At 38.1% G+C, this 19,852-nt stretch overlaps 1 protein-coding gene across 2 annotated transcripts in view; it reads right to left on the reverse strand.

Moving 5' to 3' along the window:
• Window positions 1-19,852, reverse strand: part of CNTNAP5 (contactin associated protein family member 5) — a 459,549-nt gene that overhangs the window by 184,105 nt on the left and 255,592 nt on the right. For both annotated transcript variants that reach the window (XM_086367026.1, XM_086367025.1), the window contains exons 8-9: window positions 1,815-1,942; window positions 1,479-1,649 (exon numbers count right to left, since the gene is read on the reverse strand). In XM_086367026.1, the coding sequence (XP_086223152.1) occupies window positions 1,479-1,649; window positions 1,815-1,942 (299 nt within the window). The remainder of the gene's footprint in view (window positions 1-1,478; window positions 1,650-1,814; window positions 1,943-19,852) is intronic.

Consider the following 19,852-nt stretch of genomic DNA (forward strand, 5'->3'; position numbering starts at 1 on the left):
CTATCACTGTTTAACTTAGTTCTACTGTTGAAATAGGTGAACATATAGTACCACAGGGACTGTGAACACAAATTGCACCTGAAGAGAGCTTGTGTTAATCTTTCAGTCATGTCTGACTCTTTGCAACCCCATAGACTGTAGTCCACCAGGCTCCTATGTTCATGGAATTCTCCAGGCAAGAATACTGGAATGGGTTGTCATTCCCTTCTCCAGGGGCTCTTCTCAACCCCGGGGCTGAACCTGGGTCTCCTGCATTGCAGGTGGATTCCTTACAGTCTAAGCCACCAGGGAAGTGCAAGAGAGCTTAAGTAATTCCAAGTCCTTAGGAAATATGTAAGGCTTTACCAAATGGAATAGTAACCCATGATGAATTTTCTAATACAAGTATTTTAGTGAATTTTTTTTTAATTTTGGAGATATTTGAAATTGCTAGCATTGGTGGTGAAAAAATAGAAAGCATTGCAGCTTCTGAAATTTATTGTAAAATGTAATTTTTATGAATGTCTATCAAATTTAGCCTTGTTTAAAATCAATCTTTCCTAAAATGTATATATCTATTGCTTAATGTGCAACATATTTTAAGTTTAAAATTAATAAAAAGTACCCTTTGATCAGTATGAGAGATGAATGGATAAATCTCATTATGCTCCCTTTTCAACATGAACACGCAAAGAAAATCAATTTTGATGACATCACTCACAAAATTGCACAAACCAAGCCTAAGAAACAGAAATTTTAATGTTACTACTATTCATGTGACAGATCAATATGTAGGTATTTTCCCTTTTACATAAAAAAATTAATTAAGGTGATTAAAATTATTGTATTGTCTTTTTTCTACTGGAATTTTTTATTGGCGTGATTACATACAAAGTTTCATTAATAAAACATTTCTCCATCTGCAGTTCTATTACCTTTCATTTAACTTCATGATTATTTCTGAATATACTTTGTTTATAGGAAATGGAATGTTAAATAATTATCCATATCCTGACATAAGATTCACTAGATACACCCCTGTTCATGGTGAAGTGGTAGAGAAACAATGATTGTGTAGGCCCAGACTCCTGATGATGGGAAATAGGAAGCACCTTGCGGAGCAAAAGTATAGCAACAAAGTTGACCCTAAGTATAAACAGAATGCAGAATACTAGTGTTCTCATCATTCCATAGAGATTGTAGTGGTGTGAAAACTTTAAAAAAATGTAATAAATGCCCATGGATCAGATAAAGAACACTGCAAATAAATATCTATGGGAATTTAGGGGATGCACTAGTTTGAAGAGAGGATGACTCTTTAAATACTGCTAGGTAATAATAAAAACTATAAGAAGAAACTAGAAATTACCATTGCTAATTTCACAGATACCCAGGGAGATTAACTTGATGGTTGAAATATATACTAGTTGCTTGTGGAAAAGATAAGATTAAAACTTCTGTTGATCAGTTACATTAGATTCATAAATGAGAAAACTTACAGCTTATTTCCAGTCGGATGAAGTCTTTAATGCCAAGGTTTTCTAGGAAAACTCCAGATAAAGCCGTGGTTTTAAAAAAGAAGGAAATATCAGCACTGAATTCCGCATGGAAGGTAGGAAAGTGGAGGTAAGAGGCTTCTGTATAAAATGATACCGCATTCCAAAAGTGTCCTGCAAATGAAAAAGAAATTCTTAAGCATGGAATGGGTTATAGGAAAGCACTGGGCATGTGGATAACTTCAGGACTAGGGGACACTGCTGGGGAAAAGGATAAGGGAATAAAACATCTTGAGCTTATGTAAGGAGAGAGAAAGCTTCTTTCAATTTAGTACTCACGGTCGCCATAGCAACGCAAGGGACCAATTCTCCAAGCAGCTTCTGAGTTTGTTCTGTCCGTATCAGTGATAACTATCTGAGTGACAGGCAAGTGGTCTTTGAAGGAAAGAAAGCCAGTATCATTTGTCCTGCAAAACATAAATTTAAGAAAAAAAGAGGAGAAAAACGTGGATAATCTAGGAATTCTTTACCAAGCCTCCTCTTTTCAAAAGTGATTTAGGTAGTTGCAACAGGGTGAAGGCAGAGCGGAGACTAACAGAAGGCCTTTCATCTATGTGTGAAAGTCTGGGATGCCAATTACAAAATCCGTGGCCAGTTTCCAAAACAAGTAGATTTTACATCTTCCTTAAGTCTTTCCAGAAAAGTAGATAGCTTACAGAGCTTGTTGCTGCTTTTTGTAGCTTGAGAGCACCCCACCTGCCCAATGCAGCACTGAAAGAACATGAAATATTGCCTCTCTTACTATGAAGAGATCAGCTATCTCAGTAACAAATTTGAAACAGGCATCACAAAACCCCTTGAAATCACTCCAAGGACTCGTTTCAGCCACCTGCCAACAGGTTTTAATCAGCTTAGGATGTTTCTTATCACCTTTAAACTCTAGGTAGTTTGTTGCTTTTCATTTTTCTCTTCTGCGTTTTAAAGATTTTGTTAGTTAATGACTCTGGCTTTGTCTCTGTTAATTATGCAACTAGGAAACTGATTAGTCAGTCTTTGACAAGAAAATTAAAAATGAATGGGGTTAAGCTATACACACCCTCCCCCCCTCCTTTTTTTTTTTTTTTTTTTTTGAGTTGTGACTGTGGATGAATGGCAAGGACATACCATTTAACTGATAATTTAAAAAAAAAAAGTAGGTAAGAAACTGGCATTGAATGAATATGCAGCTATTTAGAGCCAGAAATATACTGCTGCTGCTGCTAAGTCGCTTCAGTCGTGTCTGACTCTGTGCGACCCCATAGAGGGCAGCCCACCAGGCTCCCCCATCCCTGGGATTCTCCAGGCAAGAACACTGGAGTGGGTTGCCATTTCCTTCTCCAATGCACGAAAGTGAAAAGTGAAAGGGAAGTCGCTCAGTTGCGTTCAACTCTTAGCGAACCTCTTAGCAGCCTACCAGGCTCCTCCGTCCATGGGATTTTCCAGATAAGAGTACTGGAGTGGGGTGCTATTGCTTTCTCCAGAAATATACTAGGGGATCTGTAATACCCTTGTGCAATGGGTACCGTTATTTCCATCACAAATGAGGAAACTGAGGCTCAGAGATATGGGATAACTTGCCTATGGTCACATGGCAGAAGGGGCAGAGGTCTAGTTACTTAGTATATAGCTCAACCTTAAATTTAACAACTATACATCATCAATACATCATTAATGTTAATATGAAATGAATTGAATCTTATGAGGCAGTTTGAAAATTACACATGGATGGGCTGAACTCCCCACCTATGTAGATTCAGGTAAGCACAAGCTGGATCATCTTGTCTGTACCTAAGAACTGACAGGCAGAACACCATGGCACAATGATCAAGGAAAAGTATCTGATGCAATAGTTTTTTTATAAGAGCACAAAGGAGCAAATTAATAGTGGTCTTCTCTCTGTAGTTACAAATAATTCAACACAGCTGTCAAAACATTCAAAATCAATGTTGTATTTCATCACCATTCACATATTATTTACAGCTCTGAGTCTTGAGACAAAGAAAATAATATGTCTAACTATGAATTGGGGAAGTATGGCAAGGACCACATAGTGTGATGTAGTGCTTTAAGGATAAAGCTTTAAAAGCACGTGGATTTGTTCTGAAATCCTAGATCCCCAGTTTCTAACTATGCTACTTTGGGCAAATCATTTTATTTCTAAGATTCTACAGTATCTTCAGTTGAAAAATGGAAGTAATGTCTATATCACAAAAGAATAGCAAGAATTAAATGAGATGATATAGTCACTTAACATGGTACCTGATCTGTGGTAAATGCTCAAAAATAGCAGTGTTAACACTCATTTGAGTTCTCATCCTCGTCCCCAAATCACTTTGCAGCCTGAGGCAAGTCTATTCATCTTTTCATACACCTAGTTACAAGTCTGTCTTGGAGGTCTCCATACTACACAGAATGTTGTAGAAAATTAAATGTTAAGATTAGGCATCCAACTCCTGAGATTTGTAGAAAAATGCACTAATTCACTTTGGTTATAAACAAATCAAATATTTACCTGTATATATACCATTATGGACTTCCCTGGTGGCTCAGACAGCCACCTGCCTACAATGCATGAGACCCGGGTTCGATCCCTGGGTGGGGAAGATCCTCTGGAGAAGGAAATGGCAACCCACTCCAGTACTTTTGCATGAAAAATCCCATGGATGGAAGAGCATGGTAGGCTACAGTCCATGGAGTCACAAAGAGTCAGACACAACTGAGCGACTTCACTTTCTTCATATACTGTTATAGTCATATATATATTATATAATATATAATATAATGATATATAATAATGATATATTGATATATTAATAATTTATAACTTAATTATATTAATATATTATTATATAATATATAATACATTAACATATATAATATATATAACATAATCTAATATATATAGTCTAATCACACAAAATGTAAAGAAATGAACTGTTATCCATAATTTGAGTACCATATTCAGAAACTAATCAGAGGATATGGAATAAGGTTTTTGTGTTTATTTGAAAGCACATCTATGAATGTTAGACAGACAGTATAAAATTTGAATCTTCATGTTCCAATATTTTTTCTAGGAGACATTGCAAAGCAAATTTCAAGTGAACAAAGTAGAATAAAGACCAAACCCATATAGTCTCCTGAAGAAACTTAAATTTAAACTCTAAAGGATTTTATTTCTCCACGTTTTTTTTTGTTTGTTTGTTTGTTTCATTCTCAAGGTGGAAATGGTAGATTCTGGAGTCTGTCAATCAATGTCAACCACGGCTTCCCTCATACGCTATGGCATGTTTTCTACATCAATTTGATGTCCATCTATCAAAGTGTTGGAATACACAAAATCACTCTAAGAATAAAAAGCTCTTTCAAATAACAGAAAGAAAGAACTTCATAAACTCAAATGACTACAGGGGCAAAAAAAAAAAAAACAATAAAAATGAGTGAAGCCACCTTTATGTTATGATAAGTGGAACCTGACACACAGCTTCAGTATCACGTGGGAAAAAGAGGGAGAAAGAGAGGAAGACTGGGATAAAGATGGTGTTCTGTCTTCAGGAGGCAGTTATGACCATTTCTAACACGTAATTATGCTCTTCACAAATGTAAGACCAGTGGGCCAGACTGGAATAACAATATAAAACTACTCAATTTTTAAACCTTAAAAATGGATTTAAAATTCTTAAAAAAAAAATAAGTGTGGTAGTAACCAACATTCCACTGGCCAATAAGACAGGTGAGGGGTGTCTTGCAAGCCCCTCAGGCATCAGAGGACTTTTCAAATTTATTCATGCACTTAGGGTGGCACTGAGAATAAAACTGGATTTAATTCAATGTGTGAATGACAAGACTGATTAAAACACTTCAAAGAATTAATGGGTAGAATATTTGGGGAGATGGCATAAAAATGATACAAATTATGGTGTACCTATTAATAGACAGGAAGTATGCAGCTGCAGAGTTGATGTTCTACATACAAAGTTGTTTTTCTTTGGCTTTTGAGAAGAGCTTGTCTTCTCAAGGTCAAACACTTTACAGACTTTGTCTTTCTTTGGAACAATATACAAGAGTCTTCCTAAAGGGTGCTTATGTACTTTTTAAGTACAGAAATGATTTTGTTGTAGTGGGAAGACATTGCAATTAGGCTAGAGGGCACAGGTTAAATCCATGTGCCTCAGCACACTATTTGTATGATGTCATGAGGTCACTGGGGGACTCAATTTCCTAATCTCTTCAGTTCAGTCACTCATTTGTGTCCGACGCTTTGTGACCCCAGCACACCAGGCTTCCCTGTCCATCACCAACTCCCAGAGCTTACACAAACTCATGTCTGTTGAGTTGGTGATGCCATCCAACCATCTCATCCTCTGTTGTCCCCTTCTCCTCCTGCCTTTAATCTTTCCTAGCATCAGGGTCTTCTCAGATGACTCAGTTCTTCACATCAGGTGGCCAAAGTTTCAGCTTCAGCATCTGTCCTTCCAATGAATATTCAGGACTGATTTCCTTTAGAATGGACTGGTTAGATCTTCTTGCTAACCCTAATCTCTTAAATGGGGATAATAATACTAATTTGATATTGTTGTAAAAAGTCAAAGTAGATAATGTATATAAAAGTTAGCAAGTCAACTATTGCATAATAGGGATTCAATAAATAGCTATAGAAATTCCCAGTCACATTTGAAATAAAAATGTTGGCAGGGAGTTTGGGGGAGAATGGATACATATATATGTAGGGCTGAGTCCTTTTGCTGTACACTGGAAAATATTGCAACATTGTTTGTTAATCAGCTAAACCCCAATACAAAATAAAAAAAGAAAAAAAAATTTTAAATACAAAGAATTTTAAAGGGGAAATAAGAAAAGAAGCCCACAGCTGGCATGACTGAGCAGGCCAGTCAGAGTCCCAGCTATGGAAGCTCAAAGGGCACAAAGAATATACTAGAGACACATTCTATATGTCTATACAATTTCCAGGTAATTTGGTATGTCATGGTAATTTCCAGGGCAGGTATAGACATACAGAGGTAGAGAATGGACATATGGGCTCAGGGAGGGGAAGGGGAAGATGAGATGAATTGGGAGATTACAGTTAACATATTTACACCACCACACTGTTGTTCTTCAGTCACCAAATCATGTCTGACTCTTTGTGACCACATGGACTGCATCCCTGTCCTTCACCATCTCCCGGAGTTTGCCCAATTCAAGTCCACTGAATTGGTGATGCCATCTAACCATATCCTCTGTCACCCCCTTCTCCTCCTGCCCTCAATCTTTCCCAGCATCAGGGTCTTTTCTAGTGAGTCAACTCTTCAAATCAGGTGGCCAAAGTATTGGAGCTTCAGCTTCAGCTTCAGCATCAGTCCTTCCAATGAGTATTCAGGGTTGATTTCCTTTAAGATCCACTGGTTTGATCTCCTAGTTGTCCAAGGGACTTGCAAGAGTCTTCTTCGTCACCACAGTTCAAAAGCATCAATTCTTCAGCATAGGTCCAGTTCTCATCTCTGTACTTGACTACTGGAAAGACTATAGCCTCAACCATATAGCCCTTTGTTGACAAAGTGATGTCTTTGCTTTTTAATGCACTGTCTAGGTTTGTAATAGCTTTCTTGCCAAGAAGCAGTTGTCTTCTAAATTCATGGCTGCAGTCACCATCCACAGTAATTTTAGAGCCCAATTAGAGGAAATGTATCATTGATTCTACTTTTCCCCCTTCTATTTGCCATGGAGTTATGGGCTTGGATGCCATGATCTTAGTTTTTTTAATATTGAGTTTTAAGCCAGCTTTTTCACTCTCTTCTCTCACCTTCATCAAAAGCCTCTCTAGTTTCTCTTTGCTTTCTATAATTACAGTGGTATCATCTGCGTCTATGTAAAGTGAATAGCTAGCATAAAGCTACTGTGTAGCACAGGGAGCTCAGCTCAGTGCTCTGTAATGACCTGGAGGAGTGGGATGGGGGACGGAGAGAGGTCCTAGAGGGAGGAGATATACGTATACATATGGCTGATTTCCTGGTGGTTCAGACAGTAAAGAATCTGCCCACAATGTGGGAGACCAGGGTTCAACCCCTACCTAGGTCAAGAACATTCCCTGGAGAAGGGAATGGCTACCCACTCCAGGATTCTTGCCTGGAGAATTCCATGGAGCCAGGAGCCTGGCAGACTACAGTCCATGGGGTGACAGATCAGACACTTCTGAGCAACTAACACTTTCATTTTCACCATTTCCTCCAGGCAATGTGAGGAGCAGGGGAGGGGTATGTGGATATCTACATGACTGATTTACTTCACTGTACAGCAGAAACTAGTAAAACACTGAAAAGCAATTATATTTTATTAAAAACTATAAAAATAATTCAAACAAAGACATGCATGTGTTCTAATGATAAAACATGAACATTAAGAAAAAGACTCAAATTTTCTCAAGAGCAAACTTATGGCATATAATTAGCCAAAGTAGTCTCTTTTTTAGTTTTACTATCTGAATCTGAAGAATTTACCAAAATCAGGACTGCAGAACAGAGGTCACTGATTTCTTAATGTGTCATTAAAGTGTAGCAAAACTTATATGCTGCCATTTTTCCATCAGCCAGTTTTTGGGTAACTGCTGCAATTATTTTATAACATCACTTGGGTGACTGAGCTGATTAAATGGGATTTTTTTTCCTTTTTATATTCTTCTCTCAGTCACTCAAATGTAACCAATAACATATTATTCATAAAGTAGATAAACCTAGAAAATTATGCAAAGAACTCAAGACCTCAGGTCCCTCAGAAGCTCTTGTTTGAAACTGAATGGACTGATCTCAAGAGACTCTGCACACCTTTCTGTTCAGTGGGTTACATAATACTGTCCATTTGCTGTGGATGTGAAGGAAGAAAGGCTGTTTGATGCCCACAAACAACCTAACAACTCTAAATACCATATTGATATTTGCCAGAAATTATAACTTAACTTTGGTTAAGACAGTTATTTCCTTCTTGTCTTCCTTATTAAGACTTCCAGATAAACACAAACAACCTAAGGGATCAGATGACAAGAAGCTCCAGGGTCACTTGATTGACAAAAAAGCTCCAGGGTCACTTGGATGAAAATGTGAAAACATTGACTGTGGTCACTGTAGTCTACCCCAGAGGATAATATCCCTTCACTTATGCCCCTCCTCCACTGATCAGGCCGTATCTATCTGGAGTCTTTATTTCAGTTCCTAGTATTTCTTTTTTGGGGGAGGGTGTATAGAGTTGCTTTACAATATTGTGTTAGTTTCTGCTGTAAAACAAAGTGAATCAATCACACATATACCTATATCCCCTCCCTCTTGGACCTCCCACTCCCTCCCCCATCCTACCTATCTAAGTCATCACAGAGCTGAGTTCCCTGTGCTATACAGCAGGTTCCCACTATCTACCTATTTTACACACTGTAGTGTATATATGTCAGTTTCAATCTCCCAATTCATCCCACCCCTCTGCCCCGCTTTGTCTATGTATCTGTTCTCTATGTCTGCATCTCTATTCCTGCCCTGTAATATTCATCTATACCATTTTTCCAGATTCCACATATATGCATTTAATATGCATTATTTGTTTTTCTTATGCCCATGCTTCTTACATGAAGGGCAAAACAAAACAGTGTTGGCATATATTTAATATTTTTGGAAACTGTATTTTTTTCTATAAATATTTTTTTAAACTTGAAGGCACAGGGCTCCTCTCACGTAGATGTGAAAAAACAAAATCAGGTCTTGGTATATGAATACAGTCAAAGTTTACCCAATGCTACTTCATTAGTAAGAAATGCAAATGGCCTTACAGAGCTTATGAGTATAAAATGGAATTTTAAAAGTATTAGCAAGGATTAAGGTTTTTGTAGTCATCATTGATTAACCTGTTCCTGATAGCACAGGAAAGGAAAGAAGATTCGGTAGTGCCATAAAATCTCTTCACAAAATGTCTGCATACTTTTTCTCCTCTCTCACCCTAACCAAAATTAGCCTTTTCTCCTTCCACGCCCATGAAATGTCACTGAATTGCTCTTTTCCACAGAATATGGCAGCGTCCGACTTATTCCACATGTTGCAGCACTTTAGTGTTGCCTTCTTTCCTATTTCACACACACATGCTCACACGCACATGCACACACTCACATGCATTTTGTCATGAATACATACTCATTCAGCTGTCTACAAAACATCTTTTTACATGTCAATAGTTATCTCTAACTCATTTGCCCAAACCTCCTCCACTGGTCACCTTCCCAGGGATCGGCCACCCTACTTGTTACTCTGTGAAAGACTTGGCCCTGGGCTCCCCAGCTGCTGAGGCGGAATACCTGTGGGGCTTCATTTCTCCTCTTTTCCTCAGTTTCTCCCTCATTGTTGATCAACAATGTCCATCAAGCTCCCTTTCTTTACACCGCTATTCACTGCCTTATCCTCATCCTCCTGGCTTCATCCTCTGAGGCTCAGAGTCTGCCTGGGCCCAGGTGAGAGTTACCTGACCTGCTTTGGCTGCTCCTCCCTCAGCCCTGCCCCCTCTCACACTTCTCCACATGCTCAGAAACATACACATACATGTGGACAAGATGTGCTTCATTGCTTCAAACCTTGTAAAGAAATCTCTATCTCTTACAGGAAGGGTCCAAATTTCAAAATATTTAACATATTAGAGTAGACAAAAATTGCTATTTAAAGCCACCCTTGTCTTTTATAGGAGGAGTTCTTCCTAAAAGAAAAAGGCCCATAAGATAGAGGCCCTGCGTGGGTGTGGGGCTGCTATTCTTAGACCCTACTGCTGGCTCTGGGATTCCGCTGAGCATCTCACATTGCAGGACCTGAGATGGGAGCCACCTCTTGCCTTTCCCTGGCCAGGCGAGAACACAAATAAGAGTTTTACATCTGTTATCATTCCACCCTCACAACAGTCCTACGACGGTGTTATAACATTGCCTGCTTGTAAGCAGAGGAAACTAAGGAAAGAGGTGACCTCTCAGGGGATGGTGTTGGCAAGTGGAGAAGCTAGTGTGTGCTGACTCGCTTCAGTCATCCCAGACTCTTTGCAATCCCATGAACCATAATCCACTGGGCTCCCCTGTCTGTGGGATTTTTCAGGCAAGAATATTGAAATGGGTTGCCATGCCCTTCTCCAGGGGTCTTCTCGACCCAGGGATCAAACCCACATCTCATACATCTCCTGCATTACTGGTGGGTTCTTTACCTGATGAGCCATGGGAGAAGCCCAGGAGAAGCTAGGGTAGAAACCAAAGTTTCTGCTGTAACCAGCGTGCTTTCCTATCCTCCAGGCCTTGTGTGCTGCTTACAAAGAGTGGCTGTCTCATGAGTGGAAGCTGTGCTTCCCATGTTTATTTAATATCTCCAGAGAGAACCAGAATAACCCAGTCCTGAGTCCTTGAGCTGTCCTCCTGGCTCTCAGGCTGACTCTCCCATTCTGTTCACACAGGCTTTCTCCACACAAGATACACTTCAATTGATTAAGTTTCAGTTTTATAATTTGCAATCATTTTCCAGCCCTGTATTCTCTGAGATTACACATAGGTCACCTTGACAGGAATTCTGGGAGCCCACAGACTCTTTGGTGACACGTTTAGCAAGCAGTCTTCTGGTTTATCTCTAGCTCACAGACCTAGCCCCAACCATGACAGCATGAGTTTTACCAGTGAACTTTCAGAGGGCAGCCCAATTCTGGGGAGAGAGGTCTTCAGTGCTTTTTCCTTATTTTACCTAGAGTGTGATGGATGAATGATATATTTGATTACTCTGATACACTAGTTCATTTTCTTATTTTATTGCATATAGGTATGTACAGTTTTTGTAGAAGTTAATTAAAGTAGTTAACTAATGATAACCTACTATACAGCACAGGGAACTCTACTCAATGCTCTGTAGTGACCAAAATGGGAAGGAAATCCAAAAAAGAGGGGATATATATTTGTGTGTTCATTCATCTTGCTGTAGAAACTAACACAACATTGTAAAATAGAAAAAACTATACTCCAATGAAAATTAAAAACAAACCAAAAGAAGTTAGTCTAAATTCTATAAATTGATATTGCCTCTTGGTTTAAGATGCTGTAAAAGTAATAAAATAATAATAAAACCAATGACTAACACATTTTTGAGAACTAAATATCTGGTAGATCTGCTAGATGAGCAAATTCATGCCAACTCAACCAGCACTCCCCAGAGATGGGCATTCTTTTCTTCTGTTTCTTTCCATTTTCTTAAATCAAATAAGAAGCTGAAACTCAGAGAGGCTAAATGATAGTAAGTGACAAATTCAGGATTTGATCATCCCATTACAAAATAAAATATGACATAGAGATAAATCACAGTTTAGATACAGAAAATGAGAGTGCAGCCAGAATAAGTAGCCATAGTTATGTGTGTTCTGTGTATTTATTTCATATATTACTTTGTAATATTTTCACTACAAATCTATAAGACAGGTTTACAAAAGAGAGAAAATTAATTCTTCCTTTTCTTTTTCTCCTCCTTACTCTCTCCTCTTTCTCCTCCTTCTACTCTTTGAAAACAAGGCCAAGACACTGGGGTTTATCTGTAAATAGCAGGAATGTCACTTGGAACACCAACAGGCACAGTAGAAATGACAAACGCAGAAAAAAAAAAAATTTAAAGGAGGGTCCAACATCATCAGGGTCCACACCTGGCAAAAGGTTCTAGAAATTTCTGAGTGAAAAGAGGTTGTAATAAATGTCTCCCTGTGTGGCTCTGTTTTTGTTTTTTTAACTTTTTATTTTGTATCGGAGTGTAGCCAATTAACAATGTTGTGATAATTCCATGTTGACAGCAAAGGGACTCGACCATACATATACATGTATCCATTTTCCCCAAAACTCCCCTCTCATCCAGGCTGCCACATAACATTGAGCAGAGTTCCCTGTGCTATACAGTAGGTCCTTGTTGATTACCCATTTTAAATATACCTGTCCATTCCCAGCTCCCAACTATTCCTTTTCCCCATCCTTCTCCTTGGCAATCAAAGTTGGGTCAATTGAAGGGTCTGTGTGGCTCTGTTTTGACGCTAAGGAATTCTGCAGGTCTAGTGAGTTCTGTGGTAAAGCCACCTGCTCACCCCAGGGTCAGGGAGGCCAGCTCTGAACTGACACCTTTGTGGTCTGTATACAGTCCAAAGTCCCTTCTGCAATTTGGCCACATCTATCAACGTAGAAAAGTGGATGATTTAACAATCTTACACTAGAAAGCTATGCAATGGAAATGCTAATAATTAAATCTTTTTTTAAAAGTATGTCAAGACTTAGAAATGTTCATTGCAACACTTTTTCTAATAGTAAAATATCATTTACAAATAAAATGTTTATAATGCTATGACAAGCTATAAGCTATGGTACAACTATACCTTACAGCCATTAAAATGGACAGGATGCATTCATGCTTATGCTTATTTAAAGATGCTAAGTCAAAGCTCTCTGAGACATATTTCATATAGAAAGCAAGTTGAAGAATGATATGTTTTGTATTAAAACAATGAAAAATGAATAAACTTTAATATTATGACAAATACATAGGAAGATATTTTATGTAGATGTACCCTACATGTGGGCTTCCCTGGTGGCTCAGACCACAAAGAATCTGCCTGCAGGGCAGGAAACCAGGGTTTGATCCTTGGGTCAGGAAGATCCCCTGGGGAAGGGAATGGCTACCCGCTCCAGTACTCTTATCTGGAGAATTCCATGGACAGAAGAGCCTGGTGGGCTACAGTTCATGGGGTAGCAAAAAGTCGGATGTGACTGAGCGACTAACACTTTCACTTTCACACTTTCACTGAACATGCTCCACTATTACTATCTCAAGGTAATATGTAAAATGTTAAAATTTTACATATTAGGTATAAATAAAATAATTCCTGTGATGATAAAGGAGGAGCTTCTTTTTTATTTACTATTTCTGCAATATTTGAATATTTATAATAAGGATATAATAAACATATATATTGTGATTTTTAAAAATTTCTAAATTTTAAAAATCAGAAAAAATTATTCTCCCCACACATTGCTAAGTGAGTCAAAACTGACAGCTATAAGCAAACTTAAAGAGTGTCCAAAAAGGTAAGCAGCTCATTTAATTTTATTCTAAGGCTACTTTTAGGGGAGTAATGCCATATACTGAGTGATAAGTCAGCACATTAAAATAGAAGCCAAAGACTCATTGCACTAAGTAGAATTATAATATTTTGGTATACAATAATGGCCCACATCAAAATGTTGTATAAAATTTACTAAAGAAATGCAGATTTTTAACCTTGACATTGACTTTGAGTTCTATCTATTTCGGATACTCACAGTTCTTCAATTACCCAAGAAATGTGACTCTACATAAAATCTAGAGATGATGAAGTTGTACAGGTGGACAGGTAACGGAGGCAATAGAAGCCTCAGTCTACATCTTTGATCTTTATAATTGTAAAAAAAAAAAAAAAAAAGAAGAAGAAGAAGCATATCTCATAGCTATGTTTTGTTTCCTAGAACCAATAGGTCTTAAATTGCCTATTAGATATTTTGAAATTAGATGTTATTAATAGAATGGTAGCATTATTGAATAAAAAACACAAAAACAAAATTATCCCTTAATGCTACCCTTGGCAAAGTATTAACTATTGTACTCCATCTAGATTTCTATAAAGTGGTGATGTGATATGTTAGTTTTAAAATATCAATCCCTGATTATAAGTTGTGCTTTCCAATTTTTGTATTGTTCCTTTTATTCTTCAGTGTGTGATGCCTTCTTTCATCTCCTATCAGATACACTGCAAAACACTCTATTTAAAAACAATCTGAAACCCAGTCATATAGGGTTGTTAGTATAAACAAGTTAGTATCAAGTTGCTCCAGGATATATGCTTTCAGTGACAATTTACGGAATAAAAGAGCAGAACATAACCAGCAAGGAGAAGGCATATTTGTCCAGGATGAGAGTATGGGGAGAAAGGAAAAAAAAAAAAACTCATTGATTCACTCATTCACTCAGAAGTTAATGTATGAAGAACTTTCCATGTGCCAAGCACACTTTTTCCAATGCAAGGCTCTGGCTCTGATTATATTGCTAGATGCACATGGAAATCGAGGACTGAGAGAGTAAAAACCCAGAGAACCCTTCATAATCACTGGAATAGTTCAAAAACAGATCTATGAATAAAAAATTTCTTCCAGTAGAGATTGTACAGTACTATTTTTTAAAATAAGAAATAGAGTCTTTCTTTTCCACATTTCAGAATTCCTGCCCCATCTTATGACATTACCTAGTTTGAAGCACCATCGCTTCACTGAGGGTGGGAATCCCAGAGGCAGTGGTTTTGGGGAAATCAAAAGAGGTCTGAAAGATCAAAGAACAGCCTATGTGAAGAAACAGCAAAACCATAAACCCTTGGATGTAACCAGCATCATTTTCCCCAAGGCAATTGTCTCATTAAGTCTCCAAGGTAAGGAGTGAAGGGCCCTTGTGAAGGTCAAGGTTCTTGGACTGGATTAGACCTGTCTTTACAAAGAAAACAGCTCAAGGCAAATGTATAAAAATATAGCTTTGGGATTGGCGTGTCCACTTCTGACTGCTTTGATAGCTGAGAGAAAATCAATCTGCAGCAAAAAAGTTTAAACTTTGAGTAAATATTTCTGGTGAGAAAATAAAAGGTGGGTAACAGTCAACATTGCAGTAAATATCTGTTAATCTTAGAATGATCATAGCCCAATTTGCAAAAAACAGAGAGGTAAAAATGCCTTTACTGGAAGTCATTCACCCATTATACATTCATGGCTTCAGCACCATTTATTAGATAATTTCTTGGTGGCAGAGAGTGCAATCAAGGGCTAACAGTGATTTGAAGCTCCAGGATGCCACACACTGAGTAAAAAAGAATAACCTAAATATCCTGCTTAAAAAAAAAAAGAACAATAGATTTCTTTTTTTCAATGATCAGATGACCAGAATATAAACTTTATACCATTTTCCCTTTCTATTCTGTGCCATGTCATTTATACAAGGCAGAAGTGAAGACAAGAGGCAAAGAACAGAGTGATTGAAAATCACATAAAATATCTACGCTTGCTTATGAATAAATTCAAGTATGTCCTGCTGTTAGAAAAGAGAGCTTCATCTTAGTTCTACCTGGTTAATTGGATGAGAAAACTTTTTATCTGGGTCCGGAGCCATCGAGAGGAGGCACACTTTGGACCATCTTTCTGCTCCTCCATCTCAGCACCCAACATTGTTTTTATTGTGCTACAACCATCCTTTGTGTCCCAATTTGTTCCCTTCCACCCAAATGACTGTTTTTCCACCTCCAAATGCTGTCTTGTGAGATCTCTAGGCATGAGCTGTTTGCCAACCTCCCTTCCTGCTCTCAGCAGCCCATTCGTCTGAAGTTATTAAGTCAGAAAACCCCCGACTGAGAGGAGGTCTAGAGGCTGAGTCATTCTATTGAAGAGAAGTTCCTGTGCAAACAATCATTCACTGTGAGACTGTTATTCATTACAAGTTTTCTCATTTCTTTCTTTCTTCCTTTTTAGTTCTTCGACAGGGATGGAAACCCCTGCAGAAGTCAGCTCTATAGTACACCTGTTCAGATGTCTCTCTGAGGCTTCCCTTTATTCAAAGGAATCATGTTCCTCCCTCCACTCTCATCCATCTTCGGAGCTGCTTTACTTTCATCTATACCCAGAGCATACTCATTTTTTCTTATTCACTTGGCACCCATCAAACCTCATCAAAGGAAATCAACCCTGAATATTTATGGGAAGGACAGATGCTGAAGCTAGAATACTTTGGCCACCTGATGCAAAGAGCCGACTCATTGAAATAGACCCTGATGCTGGTAAAGATTGAAGGCGGGAGGAGAGGGGGATGACAGAGGATGAGATGGCTGGATGGCACCACTGACTCAATGGACACGAGTTTGAGCAAACTGCAGGAGATGGTGAAGGACAGGGAATCCTGGTGTTGCTGCAGTCCATGTGGTTGCAAAGAGTCTGACATGACTTAATGACCAGACAACAACAACACTGAAATATATGATAGCAAGTAACTCAGTTACAGAGGTTGCTCAAAACAGAATAAAATATCAATTACTAGAGTCTTGGAAGACAGTTGAGGCTCTACTTGGCTTAGCAGAAAGCAAAAAACGCCTTGCAGTGATTATGATTTGAGATGTCCTGGGAGGGGTCTCTTTGGCATCCTCACTGGCTGCTATACAAAATGCAAACTCAGCAACTCCTTGGATGCAGTCAGCAAGGGTACAGATTTCTACCCAGCTGGAATTTCCCACTCTAGCCCCTTAGACTTTATCCATGACGCTTAGCATTTCAGAGCCTTGGTTTCCTTTTCTGAGGCAAAGAGATAATAAAACCAACCCCAAGTGTTGTTGAGATAATTATATGAGATATAGTGTATACAATGCTAAGAAGACTTCAGTATATGAGACTTTTCCCCCATTTCTTTTATTTTTAATTTAATTTTGTTTTATGATACTTTTAAAAATCAAGTTTGATCCATGAAGCAGGGCACCCAAAACCAGTGCTCTGAGTCAGCCTAGAGGTATAGGGTGGTGAGGGAGGTGGAAGAGGGTGCAGGATGGGGGGACAAATTCATGTTGATGTATTGCAAAAAACATCATAGTACTATAAAGTAATTATTCTCCAATGAAATAAATATAAAATGTATTGAAATATAGTTGATTCACAATGTTGTGTTACTTTTAGTTGTTCAGTTCAGTTCAATTCAGCCGCTCAGTCATGTCCGACTCTTTGAGACACCATGAATCACAGCACGCCAGGCCTCCCTGTCCATCACCAACTCCCGGAGTTCACTCAAACTCATGTCCATCGAGTCGGTGATGCCATCCAGCCATCTCATCCTCTGTCGTCCCCGTTTCCTCCTGCCCCCAATTCATCCCAGCATTAGGATATTTTCCAATGAGTCAACTCTTCGCATGAGGTGGCCAAAGTATTGGAGTTTCAGCTTCAGCATCAGTCCTTCCAATAGACACCCAGGACTGATCTCCTTTAGGATGGACTGGTTGGATCTCCTTGCAGTCCAAGGGACTCTCAAGAGTCTTCTCCAACACCACAGTTCAAAAGCATCAATTCTTCCACGCTCAGCTTTCTTCACAGTCCAACTCTCACATCCATACCTGACCACAGGAAAAACCATAGCCTTGACTAGATGCACCTTTGTTGGCAAAGTAATGTCTCTGCTTTTGAATATGCTATCTAGGTGGGTCATAACTTTCCTTCCAAGGAGTAAATGTCTTAATTTCATGGCTGCAATCACCATCTGCAGTGATTTTGGAGTCCCCCAAAAATAAAGTCTGACACTGTTTCCACTGTTTCCCCATCTATCTACCATGAAGTGATGGGACCAGATGCCATGATCTTCGTTTTCTGAATGTTGAACTTTAAGCCAACTTTTTCACTCTCCTCTTTCACTTTCATCAAGAGACTTTTAGTTGTACAGCAAAGTAATTCAGTGATATATATAGATACAGATATTCTTTTTTAGATTTGTTTCCACTATAGGTTATTATAGGGTATCCATTTCCTTTATAAGTTATTACAGAGTATAGTTCACTGTGCTATATGGTAGGTCCTTGCTGATTACCTATTTTATATATGGTAGTGTGTATATGTTAATTCCAGACCCGTAATTTATCCCTCCACCACCTTTCCCCTTTGGTAACTATAAGTTTGTTTTCTAGATCTGTTTCTCTTTATAAATAAGGTTATTTGTGCCATTTTTTTCAGATTTCACATATAAACAACATCTTATGATATTTGTCTTTCTCTGACACTTGACATTTTTGGAAGACAATATTATCTAGGACTTGTAATATATCATTGTGCTATCTACTAAATGCTATACCACCCCAAGTCAGAATTCTGACTAACTTTACCAAGAGCAGAAACTTAAGGGAAGTTTATGAGGTAAAAATGTTTGAGCTTTCTTACAAACACTCAGACACCAAAAGGAACACGCCTGTCTGAAACAAAAATTTGAAATGCAAGGAAAGCCGGCTTGACCACATGTTATCTAAGAATCAGGTTGGAGGAATGTTAAGGAACATGATTATTCCCCAATGGTGTTAGATTTTGTACTTTAAATAATAATGAACACATTTCAAAAAAGCTATGCCAGGTTTCATTCTGAGTGTATATTCCACGTCCACAATCCCTGTTATAGACAAAGCTGTTTCATTGTTATTTCACATACAATGAGCTTCATGATCTGGATTTGATCTTCTTCCCTGTCTACATATCGTGTAAATTGCACACATGAAAACTGCAAAAACTACACTAAGATACCTGTATTTTGAAGAAGTAGCAATTTTTATATTATTACATTTCTGTGTATGAATAAATGGTAGCACTTAACTGTACTATACTACCTTTAGTTACTTTTTCTGTTTCTTCAAAACTTACCTATAATTTTCCTTGAAATTAAACTATCCCAGCCCAAGTGCATCCTAAGTCTGACAAACCTGTGCTTATATGTATAATGAAACTTATCACACTAATGCATTTATTGCTAAATAATTAGCCTCTACTATTCCACTGCCCTGAAAGTTCCTCAAGGGTAAGAATTATATGCCCCTGGCTTTCTCTGTAAAGCAGACTGTCTAACTGCCCAGAGTAGGCATTCTTTCGACAAATGATTTAAGAGTAAATGTCAGATGGAACAGTATGCACAGTTGCCTGTATAACAAATTATTTCCCAGAATCACTGATGACAGATTATAGCTTGTCCTAAGAAAATGAAATCTAGAAGAGTTAAATCAGAATCTGCTGGGACTTGCCTGGTAATCCAGTGGTTAAGACTCTGTTTCCAAAGCTGGGGACACAGATTCAATAGCTGGTCAGGGAACTAAGATCCTACATGCCACAGGGCCAAAAAAATTAGGATCTACTCTCTTATGAGAATGATAGAAGGAAATTCCTAATTTCACCTGAGTTGGAAAAGTGAATCAGAAAGCTAATTTGGGCAAGAATTTCATTTAGTATATAGTGATTTACTATATTGCAACCCCTAGATAATATTGTCACTTAACAATGTTACCTATCACATCCTGAAAGGTTCTTAGTATTTTATATATATACTATATATTAAATATATATAATCTATATATGAGATGCTCAACATAACTCTAGGACATTCTCTTGATCCTTCATAGGTTAATTGTTGAACAAAACCTACATCTAAAATTAAATGTTTATGCTGTTATCAAGGTTACTTGCCACATAAAATGGCACATGATAAAACTTTCCCCCCTGGCTTTAAAGGGACAGTAAAAGGTTATGA

The sequence above is a fragment of the Bos grunniens genome, chromosome 2 (assembly GCF_055505025.1).
Source record: "Bos grunniens cultivar Pamir isolate PY7600 chromosome 2, Bosgru_T2T1.0, whole genome shotgun sequence".
Taxonomy (NCBI): Eukaryota; Metazoa; Chordata; class Mammalia; order Artiodactyla; family Bovidae; genus Bos; species Bos grunniens.